At 43.5% G+C, this 12,969-nt stretch overlaps 1 protein-coding gene across 1 annotated transcript in view; it reads left to right on the top strand.

Annotated features, from left to right (window-relative positions):
- VSTM2L (V-set and transmembrane domain containing 2 like) overlaps positions 1-12,969 on the top strand; it is a 51,543-nt gene that overhangs the window by 35,385 nt on the left and 3,189 nt on the right. The window contains exon 3 of the mRNA XM_072112085.1: positions 10,838-10,885. Coding sequence (XP_071968186.1) covers positions 10,838-10,885 — 48 coding nt within the window. The remainder of the gene's footprint in view (positions 1-10,837; positions 10,886-12,969) is intronic.

Below are 12,969 nucleotides of genomic sequence, written 5' to 3'. Positions count from 1 at the left end.
ATTGAATATGCCTTGTCTGTATGAATGTGCGTTACAGATGAGTGAATCTTCCATGATATGATTTTCTTAAAGGACACCTGTCATCAGGTCTGTGTCACTAGTCCTGTCACCTCTACCTGTTGGAGCAGCTCACAAGGATCCCATCCCAGCCTTTATCTAGTTATTTCATACATTATTCATTGTAAAATCATCTATTTTTTATCATGTAAATGAGGCTGGTCACATGGTCAGAGGCAGTGATGTCACCCCTGTTACCCCTCCCCTCTCCCCCCCCTTCTCATGTCTGTGTGTAATGTATAGTAAAGCATGGCTAGTGTGTGTGCTGCATCTGCTGACATGCTGCATCCTCCTAATATACAGGTGAGAGACACAGACATCAGCTACACATGAATCTGACATGTTCTGCTGTAACATGGCTGCCTGGAGCTGCTGTATCTCTCCTATACACACATGCACACACAGGCTGCAGGGGGCGCCAGCACCAGGAAGCACATCATTATACAGCCTCACATCATTATACAGGCTGTCAGTCAAGCACTGGGGGTGTGGCTGTGCCTCCCACTCATGAATAGAGTGGACAGCTTGAATATGCTAATGCTTCATTGGACATTTCACAGGTCATTTGCATACAGCTTTAGGACCTCATTGCTCAGGTTTACAGGCATATAGAGGGACAATGAAGGGATAGAGGCAAAGCTCTCTAATGGCAGTTTATGAAAATATATTTAGTTTAGGGGGGTTATTTTGCATGACGGGTTCTCTTTAAGCTTTGACTTTGATATATTATAGGTGCGAATTGAATGGGTCCAAACTATTGTTGTTCCAGTTCTCCTGAAAATTGCTATAGAACCCCCTTCTGGTCCTCTTTTTCATTAGGATTAGAGTAAATGTTAGTGTTGGGGTTAACCTAACCCTTATCCTAGTGCTAAATTCTGGGAATATCGACACCAATAGCACTAGCCGGCGTACGAAAATATTCACGAATAAAAAGGAATAAAATAAAATCACATCCGACTTTGTGCTGGAAAATCTATGATTCAAAGAATTGATTTGTTCATCTGTAATCTCTTTGTAATAATATTCAGATGCTGAGATATCTAGTAATATACAAACCCAAATCATGTTTATGAGCACTTAATAGGAAACTCAAGCAAACAAAATGTGGAATGTGTTCACCCATATTTTATTTGGAGGAAATTCCATTTCAATTCATAGCAGCTTTGTGACGAGCGGTGGAGGAGACCATCAATAATGTGACTGGTAGATCTCTCACATAATCTTCACACTTATTCTCTGGTTATATAGAGACTTCTTCAATCCAACATTTCAACACACATGATTCTGGATGAAACGCTCCACTACCAGGAGCCCCCATCTAGCCGTTAGAAAAGTTGGATGTCATATCCCAAAAAAGAAACTATATACCTAAGAATTGACCAGAACAAATCAATGGAAACGCCAATGAATGAACTCATAGAAATGTGGTATATATTTATGAGTTATATAAGATGGAGTAGCTTCTCAGTTGGGAACTACGTTCTCGTGATTCCATTCTGGAACCCTGGAATCTCTGGTTGCAACATCAGAGATCTCAAAGTTCTAAAATATTACTGTAACCTACAGAATTATCTGTGAGACGTCCCTCAATTGATACAGCTAGGAGTTTAGACCAGAGAATATCATACCTTATGCCTAAGGTTGTGGCCTGTTTCAGCAGGCTGGAGATTTAAGGGGGGTTTGATCCTCACCCCTCCCATCTCCATTGGAACTGCCGCCCAGCTCAATCACAGTGCACAATCACAGTGGGGCACATTTACTAAGGGACCGCATTTCCGTCCGGTTTCCAGACTATTTCCAATTTGTGGCGCGTTTGAGGGTTTTTTGGCGCACGCAATTGGATTTTGGCGCAATTGCGGCAAATTTCATGCGGAACAAATGGGGGGGCGTGGCTGTCGGACAACCCGACATGCACTCACATACACCGGGAAGAAGATGGTGAACTCTGGCAGACCTCAGCGGGGAAAGCGACACATGCAGGATATGGGGCGCGCGATCTTGGTGAATCGTGCCGGACTTCATCCTCGTCGGACAGTCCGGATCAGTGAAGTAAATGTGCCCCAGTGTGCTCACCACTCCATGACCGTGCACTGTAGACCCCAATGCTGGGCATGACCTAGCTGCCGTTTTGTGGCACGCCATATCTCACGTCCACCATAATCGTTATGTGCATGAGGCCTTACTCTCCAAAGGACTATGCTGGTCTGTAATGTTTTTAACACAGGAGCATAATTTCTTAAGCATTAAAGATGTCCAACATAAGGTCCTTTTCACGGACCAAATATGGTCGCATTTTTACTGTTGATGGCCCTTTAATGAATAAGTTGGCCATAAATATTAATTTTCTAATCTCCTTACAGCTCGGGGCCCCCCTCCTTCTCCTGACTCACACAATCTTTCCTTGTAGCCATGTGCTTGGATAAGAGGCAGTAATGCAAAAAATGTTCTGGGGATTTTAATGAGGGCGGCTGTCGGAGCAGAGTCCAGACACAATTCATTAACACAAACTGCAATTAATCTGGGAAGGACGGAGAACGCATCAAAGATGATGACAAGCCAATACGAGGCGGTCACCGAGAGCTTTCCGAGGCTGGCGGTGCACAGATTGTCCGGCCATGGAGCGCTTTATGTTCTGCCTAATGATGGCTGTGCTCTGTTGTACTGGGTCACAGTTCATTACATGCCTGCGGATGGGTCCTAAGGGGTCTGAACAATCATTCCGTTTTTTAAAATATATTTTTGCATAAATTCTCTCGGGTGGGCTTTCCATTAAATTAACCGAAATGTGCACGAAAACTACTAGGGATCAAACATCACTAGAATAGAGAACAGAACTTGTGACAGGGGTCAGCCGGGAGCTGCTCACTCATTACAGTCACTCTCGGTCCTGGGCATTGTGCCCAAATCTGGGTACGAGGAACAGTGTACTGATGTAAAAGTGCCACTGAATACCTGGTGACAGCTTTTAGTTGCCTGTTTTAGTGAATATAAAGTTACTGTAGGATGAGGGGTGAGCAATCCTTTGCCTGCTGAATCCCTAAAAATGGTAAGTGACTGCACCCCTAAAATGGTAAGTGACTGCACTGGCTTTTAAGAACCCCTTCCTCTGGCCTAAGGAAATGAGATATGGGGAGTTGTAGTTAATTGGGGAATCAGACTGATCATTAATATAAAGACCCTATACATCTCCCTATAACTCAGCATCCTGAGCTTCACCTATAACCTTTTTTCAAAGCAGTGTGGATTAACGTTCTTCTAGGAATAAAAATGCTGTCCAATCTACTGACAGTATGTTATAGAGCAAGAACAGGGAATTGGTATACATTGAAATTTATGGATTGAATTCTCTGCAACTTGCTTCCTGCAGATAGGACATTATGTACAATATGCTCAGCTCCTCCTGCTTTATAGCCTGCTGCCTGCAGATAGGACACTATGTACAACCTCCACCTGTTCTATAACACGCTGCCTGCGGATTGGACACTATGTACAACCTTCTCAGCTCCTCCTGCTCTATAACATGCAGCCTGCAGATAGGACACTATGTACAATGTGCTCACCTCCTCCTACTCTATAACACGCTGCCTGCAGATAGGACACTATGTACAATCTACTCAGATCCTCCTGCTCTATAACATGCTGGCTGCAGATAGGACACTGTGTACAATCTGCTCAGTTCCTCCTGCTCTATAACATGCTGCCTGCAGATAGGACACTATGAACAATCTGCTCAGATCCTCCTGCTCTATAACACGCTGCCTGCAGATGTGACACTATGAACAATCTGCTCAGCTCCTCCTGCTCTATAACATGCTGCCTGCAGATAGGACACTATGAACAATCTGCTCAGCTCCTCCTGCTGTAGCGGACTGTGTTTATAATTTGGCAGGTCCCCTTTAAACCTTGCTCACATTATAATATATGACATTTGAGTATGGCAGAACTGCATAGTTATGCTTTTTGGCATCCATTCTGCTATCCATCCCCCATGGCGATTATTCGAAAAATACTGTGACTGGTAATGTCAAGTGTTTTAACAGAAATGAATAGGGCAGTGCAGTGTTAGGAATATCAGCCTCCGTGTTAATGCCTACTGAGCGATAAGGGCGAGCTGCCAAAATGTATTGTAGTAAAGGAGTCACAACTAGAAGGAGTAGTGGTTACAGAGGACCGGACATCTGCTGATTGTCTCTTCTATACAGGTTGGTCAGACATTGCTTTTATAGTACTGGCAAAACATGGAAAAGGATGGACCTAGCCTTCTGTGAGATGTATATGTTTGAGTAGTTCCTTATGTATACCTACATTAGAGGGTATATACATAACATAGTGTCCAATCTGCAGCCAGCATAGTACATAGTGTCCTATTTGCAGCCATCATAGTACATAGTTTCCTATCTGCAGGCATCATAGTACATAGTGTCCTAGCTGCAGGCGGCATAGTACATTGTGTCCTATCTGCAGGCGGCATAGTACATTGTGTCCTATCTGCAGGCGGCATAGTACATTGTGTCCTATCTGCAGGTGGCATAGTACATAGTGTCCTATCTGTAGGCGGCATAGTACATAGTGTCCTATCTGTAGGTGGCATAGTACAAAGTGTCCCATCTGCAGGTGGCATAGTACATAGTGTCCTATCTGAAGGTGGCATAGTACATAGTATACTATCTGCAGGCATCATAGTACATAGTGTCCTATCTGCAGGTGGCATAGTACATAGTATACTATCTGCAGGCATCATAGTACATAGTGTCCTATCTGCAGGCGTCATAGAACATAGTGTCCTATCTACAGGCGTCATAGAACATAGTGTCCTATCTGCAGGTGGCATAGTACATAGTGTTCTGTCTGCAGGCGACATAATACATAGTGTGTTATCTGCAGTCATCATAGTACATAGTGTCCTATCTGCAGACAGCATAGTACATAGTGTCCTATCTGTAGGCGGCATAGTACATAGTGTCCTGTCTGCAGGAAACATAGTAAATAGTGTGCTGTCTGCAGACTGCATAGTACATAGCGTCCTATCTGCAGGCATCATAGTACATAGTTTCCTATCTGCAGGCATCATAGTACATAGTGTCCTAGCTGCAGGCGGCATAGTACATAGTGTCCTATCTGCAGGCGGCATAGTACATTGTGTCCTATCTGCAGGCGGCATAGTACATTGTGTCCTATCTGCAGGCGGCATAGTACATTGTGTCCTATCTGCAGGCGGCATAGTACATTGTGTCCTATCTGCAGGTGGCATAGTACATAGTGTCCTATCTGCAGGCGGCATAGTACATAGTGTCCTATCTGTAGGTGGCATAGTACAAAGTGTCCCATCTGCAGGTGGCATAGTACATAGTGTCCTATCTGAAGGTGGCATAGTACATAGTATACTATCTGCAGGCATCATAGTACATAGTGTCCTATCTGCAGGTGGCATAGTACATAGTATACTATCTGCAGGCATCATAGTACATAGTGTCCTATCTGCAGGCGTCATAGAACATAGTGTCCTATCTACAGGCGTCATAGAACATAGTGTCCTATCTGCAGGTGGCATAGTACATAGTGTTCTGTCTGCAGGCGACATAATACATAGTGTGCTATCTGCAGTCATCATAGTACATAGTGTCCTATCTGCAGACAGCATAGTACATAGTGTCCTATCTGTAGGTGGCATAGTACATAGTGTCCTGTCTGCAGGAAACATAGTAAATAGTGTGCTGTCTGCAGACTGCATAGTACATAGCGTCCTATCTGCAGGCATCATAGTACACAGTGTCCTATCTGCAGTCATCATAGTACATAGTGTCCTATCTGCAGTCATCATAGTACATAGTGTCCTATCTGCAGTCATCATAGTACATAGTGTCCTATCTGCAGTCATCATAGTACATAGTGTCCTATCTGCAGACAACATAGTACATAGTGTCCTATCTGCAGACAGCATAGTACATAGTGTCCTATCTGCAGACAGCATAGTACATAGTGTCCTATCTGCAGTCATCATAGTACATAGTGTCCTATCTGCAGTCATCATAGTACATAGTGTCCTATCTGCAGACAGCATAGTACATAGCGTGCTATCTGCAGGCGTCATAGTACATAGTGTCCTATCTGTAGGCAACATAGTAAATAGTGTCCTATCTGCAGACAGCATAGTACATTGTGTCCTATCTGCAGACAGCATAGTACATAGCGTGCTATCTGCAGGCAACATGGCATTGGTACATAATTTCCTATCTGCAGGCATCATAGTACATAGTGTCCTATCTGCAGGTGGCATAGTACATAGTGTCCTATCTGCAGGTGGCACGTTACAGAGAAGATATCTAATCTACTCAGCTCCTGCTCTATAACACGCTGCCTGCAGATAGAACAGTATGTACAATCTGCTCTACTTCTCCTGCTCTATAACACACTGCTTGTAGATGGGACTGCATTTCTCTGTCACATCCCATCTGTAATCAGTGTGTGTTATAACATGTTCCATAAACATGGCACCTTCTAGTGGTATGAGAGGGGCATCCGGTGGCGCCAGTCACTAGTTCTGCAGCAGGGGTTGGCGTCTCTCAGCTGGCTTATGTCTGGGCGCTTTTAATATATAAGGAGCAGATATTGGGTAGTTTGGTGAGTACAGGCTGTGCCTGCTAATGTCTAGCATAGTCCACACATCAGCCCCCGCTCCCTGGCGCTGTGCCAGTCCATACTGTAAGATCCGATTTCTCAAAGATCTTCTGCAGCTCTGGAAGAAACGTATGCAAAATAAGGAGGGAAATGTGCACATCCCAGACGTGAGGGAAGACAATGCCTGGTCCTGGTCCTATCACTGACAATTGTGGGTGACGGAGAATTCGGTGAAATTGATGCGTATTACTTAGATGTGACGGCGCTGTTGGGTTTCCATTGTAAATATTTGAGCAGCGGTTTTGTACGCTTTTAGAATAACCTTCCACATTGGGTTTTTGCAGACATGTATGGAATATCCTGCGAATAGATGATCAGTTGGATCCCCCTTTGATAGGAGTTTTTGGCTTACAAAGATCCTTCTCCATCTTCCTTTTTGGGGTATTCCCCATCACAATAGTAGAACCCCCCCCCTCTCAGTCACGTAGGAGGGGGAAAGCCAGGGGTGTAACTAGAATAGATTGGACCCCATAGCAAACCCTGTGTACATTGTGCCTTAGGGCTATACTGGCCACCACAATGTACATTTACCCCTCTGTTTAAATAAATTTAGTGCCCTCACCCAGACCCCTATTGTGCCCACTATATATAATCCCACTCTGTATAGTATATGGACCCCTCCTTCATCCCTAACATACATGGTCCTCAAAAACCATGGGGGGGGGGGGGTCTACTATACCTTCTCCACCAATGGTATGTAACAAGTGTCATTACCACCAGTTTTTTGGAGGTTTTCCAACGCGTAATTCACTAGATACAACAAAACAATAGCACACGCCCAAAGGTGGGGACAGGGTTTAATAAAGGGGACTTCATCTTGGACATACAGACAGTCCCCAGGTTACGTACAGGATCAGTTCTGTAGGTTCATTCTTTAGTTGAATTTGTATGTAAGTCGGAACTGTATATTTTATAACTGTAACCCCAGGAAATTCATTTGGTCTCTGTGACAATTGGATTTTAAAAATGTTGGGTTGTCAAAAGAACCAGGATTAACAATAAATCTTCATTGCAGACGCCTGTGATAACTGTTATAGATGTTTATTGTAGTCCAAGGCTAAAGTACAGTAAATTACTAACATCCAGAGGTCCGTTTGTAACTAGGGGTCGTATGTAAGTCAGGTGCTCTTAAGTAGGGGACCGCCTGTACTCTTTTAGTACTTTGCACTGAGCCACCTTGTTACTTATAGTCTTTGGTAATATTGGCTTTGCTATAACTTTGTAACTTCTATTGCCCTCCCACCACTTACAGTACCTCACTTATAATTCCCTCTCTCTATTGGACCCCCCAATTGTTGTGCCTGTTCTCGACAGCTTTCCTTTAAAGATACAAGACATGGTTTAATCCCCCAATGTCATTGTCATACAGTGAGTTGTAAAAGTCTTCACACCCCTTGGACATTTCCTCTATTTGTCAAGGTTAGAGCCACAAACATCCGCATTTTATTGATATTTTATGTGACAAATATCTTTTAGGTGCAGGTTTCCAGATGATCTGTATGAGTAATTGTAGCGGCAGATAATGGGGATGGATGCAGACTCTTTGTGTTGCGGTTTTCTCCACTTTCCCTGAGCGCTGTTTAGTTGCTATGCTGTGAGTGTTGCTATATATAAATCCATATACACACAACGAGAGGCGTTTTATCCACTTCTGAAAAACTGCATCAAATAAAGAGGATTCTGCCGCATTACAGCCATCTTGTGCATTGATTCTGCTTATGGATTTTTATTTTTTGTGTGAAAATTATAGTGTAAATGATATGTCGAAGCAATAGACAACTGTCTGTATGGAAAAATTCATGAAAATGTACGGGAAACATAACATCAAACTCCAGGGCCTCCTCCCACCATGTACCTTTTATAATACTGGTGACTGATATGGACCTACAGCCATTGCTAACAAGCGACTTACGGATATGATATCACCGTATTAAAGGTAGATAGCTTTCCACATTCCCAGTTTTCGAACCCTGGTCTTGGATGAAAGTTTTGAGGGATCACAGGACCCACTTTGGATAGTGAGTGGTCTCCTTATACCTGTGGACAACTTAAATCCCATGGTCACAGGAAGTGATGTTAAGAGGAAGTAACATCCCTTGAGTGGTCAGAGGAAATTACGTCCTCTATGTGGTAAAAGGTAGTGACGTCTTGTGGGTGGTTAGAGGAAGTGACATTTCTTGGGTGGGCGGAGGAAGTGACGTCCCGTTGGTGGTCGGAGGAAGTGATGTGCCGTGGGTGGTCGGAGGAAGTGATATCCGTGGGTGGTTGGGGGAAGTGACGTCCCGTTGGTGGTCGGAAGAAGTGATGTCCCGTGGGTGGTCGGGGGGAAGTGACGTCCCATGGGTGGTCGGAGGAAGTGACGTCCCATGGGTGGTCGGAGGAAGTGACGTCCCGTGGGTGGTCGGGGGAAGTGACATCCCGTGGGTGGTCGGGGAAAGTGACATCCCGTGGGTGGTTGGGGGAAGTGACATCCCATGGGTGGTCGGAGGAAGTGATATTCTGTGGGTGGTTGGACAGAGTGACTTTCTGTTTACCCCAGAACTGCTGGCTAAACACAGAGCCCAATACCAAAAGTACAAAGCTAAAACCACCGTGGCTGTATAATAATGAAATTAACACTTAGCCATTAGGCCAAATGCTTGCTCTACACCCCCCCCCCCCCCTATGTGTTTCCTCTGTCCCATAAATAGCAAATGTATATTGATGCAGACTTTCCATCTTCCCATGAGTCTTAAAATGGCTGCTTAGGATTATGGCAAAACAATACTTCAAAGCCAGCCTCATAATTCATAGATTTTAACTCCTTGACCAGGGTCCTTAGCTTTGGGGTTGGGAAGCCAATGAAATAGATATTAGGCAATTGGCCCAGCATTTCATGATAGGGTTTAGTTTTGTTTGATTTGTTAATTCATGCTGGGGAATGTAGTGGGAATATTTCCTCCTTATAAAACCTCTGGAAGAAGATATGGCAAAAATAGGAATATGTTAAAGGTGTAGCCAAGCCCAGCTAACAATACAAAGGGGGCTGGATTAGTTAGAGATTTAAAATAAACACTACTATTCATTAGTAAGGCTATTCCTTTTTATCCCTTTTATTTTTATCATTGTTTTTGCATGTATTGTCTGTAGATTGATTTGTAACCTTTTTAATGTGACAACTGAATGTTTTTTATGTGTGCACTGTACTTTTGTATATGAAATCTTAAAACTTAATAAGTCTTTGCTTGTAGCCTTAGTGAATCTTAAAGGTGTATGATAGTGGTCATGCCCCCCTTTGTCGTACCAGATACATAAAAGAGGTTTAGGCCTTTTGAGGCATCCTGCAGGCGGCGTGGCCAGTGAGCAATACTACGCCAGATCCAACCTGGCATAGCTTTGTGTTAAAATTAGTTTTGTGTAAAAACCTTTGTCCTCTCCTCTGGCTGCTGCGCCCCTCTTTGCCCCCTCCACGCCCACATGGCATGGAGGTGGTGTAGAAGCATTAATAAATTTCCCCCTAAATTTCTATTAGTAATAACATTACTAGGATTTTTTTTTAGCAATTGTATGGAGGATTGTGTAATTTTTTAAATCTGTAATTTGGGTTTTTAAATTGTTGAGGGACTTACAGTATATAGTTATATATATATATATATTTGCCTTATTATTATTAATTTAAAGATAGGTGGTGGCAGTGAGGAAATTGAGTGAGCACCAGGGCTAGGAGAATAAAGTTTGGCGTAAAGGTGCCATTGTGCTAAATTTAAGGCGTCACTCGAGAGTGGGAGTTTTATCACGCCTGGATATTTCCAATAAAAGGATTTCATTAAGGGCATGTCCCAAATGTAAATGTTTTCCTATTCATACTGGTTAGGGAATGACTTCTAGGATCCCCACAAGTGTCCCTTATGAATGGGTCATAATTCAAGTCCAGCCTTTAATAGACAGGCCCTGCCTGTTCAGTGGGAAGACCTGGACCCCAATAAGGCAAGTATAATAAAAAACCTATAGTCACCTAATAGTCTCATACTTTCATCTAGGGTAGTTTGAGTAGGACTAGGATGCCAGTAGTAGATGACATGTGGCATGTGAATTGACTTCAAATATTCATTTTATTTTGCAGCTGAAATCTCTCCAGGGGACTCCTGAAAAAGGTGCCACGAAGATAAGTGTGAGTGTCAAAAACAAGTCTCTGGTTTTACACAAAATGACAGATAAACACTGAACATTAAGTCTCTACACTTGTTCTGTGAATAGCGCCACTCTTGCCATTAGGCTACAATTGGTATTGCAGTTAATTCCTTTGCAAGCAATTAAAGGTGAGCAAAACCGGACACAACCACAGCAAGGGAGTTTTGTGTCCACGAATGACTTACAGCAGCAGATCGGTCATTTTACTATTTTCTAAAACGACTCAGTACTGTCCAAACCTGGCCCCTTGCCCTGCAGCGTCTTGAAGAACACTAATGGGGATCTATCTGGTACGGCAGGAGCGGAACATTAATCTGATTTACACTTCCCTTCTTCCGGACGGGGGTGCGTTTTACATTTCACAGAATGGCAAATACCAGGAGCAGATCAATTTGGAAGGAAAGCTAATTAGCCGCAGAGATTTTTCTATTGATCTCCTTGTGTAGGGGATGGAGAGCTATACTTGGCAGGGATGGGAGAGTTCGACTGAAGCGTCGTCCCATTGGGGGGAATATATAAATTCATTTAGAAGGTGGCATTAAAGAGGCTTAAGTAAACAAAACAACACGGAGTGTGGGGATTTAGGAGGGGTTGGAGTATGTTCTCCTACCTTTAGGATTATTCTACAATCCAGGATCAGACTTAAACCCATGTATAATTAGTGGATTATATCATCAATAGGTTCACCATGGGAAAAAGGGAGAAGCTGCATAGCAGCACGTCTGACAAGTGAATTAGTTATTGCGCATTTAAAGGGGTTGTCCCGGATATGCTGAGTAAGCATAGGACAGCTCTCCCGCTATACATACTGTCATACATTGACCATGACTATGCCTGGTGCTGAAGCTCAGCCCACATTAAGTTAAAGGGACTAGACGTGGCCATGTGATGACCTCATGTGATACAGGTCTGGGAGATGGCATCGGTCCCCTCAACCAGAGAGGTTCGATTTCTCCAACAAGCAAATCTAGAAGAAGCCACTTGCCACAACCCTTCTTATCTGAAGCTGGTGACCTATCCTAAGTAGAGTGGGTCAATTTTTAAAGGGAATCTTTCACTTACGCCCCCACCCTTCACAAAACAGAGTGCCTCTAAGATGTCTTTATATATGTTCTACTGATGGCTCTACCCATGGGATTAGAACCACCAATTCTCTAAAAAAAAAAACTTTTATTGATGCCCTCTGTGACTAAAGTTCTAGCCATGATCTTACAGTCAAGCTACTGATACTCACACTGATAACCCAACCCCCCCTCAGGAATTAAGGAGTTGTGACAGGTGCTGGCTCTGTGGGACTTTCTGAAGAGAATTCCTGAAGGAGGGGTGAATGAGGGTGTTGAGAGAAATGCAAGCTGTGTGCGACTCTGAAGAGAATTCCTGAGGGAGGGGTGATGAGGGAGCTGATTTCTCTTTACTGTCACTCAAAGCCAGCTTCTCTTTCAACCCCTTCATTCACCCCTCACTCCAGAATTCTCTTCAGCAAGTCACACAGCTAGCGTCTCTTTCTATTTCCTCATTCCTGAGGGGAACGGGATAGCTGTATCAGCATCAGTTAGGCTGAGCCACTGAGCAGAGCAAGTGCAGTGCAATGAGACTCCGCCGCAGCTGCCCCGAGGCATCTTGGGAAATATAGATTGCATAAAATGAACCATATCGGGAAAGGAAGAAGGGACTAAAATATGTATAGAGAAGGCCTAAACAAAATACATAACCTCATATATAAATTATATCCTATACTGCACTATAAAAGTAGCAAAATGGTTGAGAGTTTCTTCAAGCTTTACTGCTCAACCTCCTTCCAAATTACAGATCCAGGATGCCCTCCTACCGAAGATTTATCTGCCATGACAACCCCTATGGGCATTGTAATTGCTGCCATTAGTAGTTGCCATCCCGCATCTGTTACGTGACAGAAGCAGCAGAAAGTATCTCTATAGGATATTATAAGACAACCCGGCGTCATATATTTCCATGTAATGTTCTGTAGATATGGGGAAATGCTCCTTAAATAACTTTGTGGTGAAACGTGGAATTAGGCAATGTACCTTATACATCGTGTCTACG

This window comes from Engystomops pustulosus, chromosome 6 (assembly GCF_040894005.1).
Source record: "Engystomops pustulosus chromosome 6, aEngPut4.maternal, whole genome shotgun sequence".
Lineage (NCBI taxonomy): Eukaryota > Metazoa > Chordata > Amphibia > Anura > Leptodactylidae > Engystomops > Engystomops pustulosus.
This window is presented reverse-complemented; position numbering and strand designations above follow the sequence as displayed.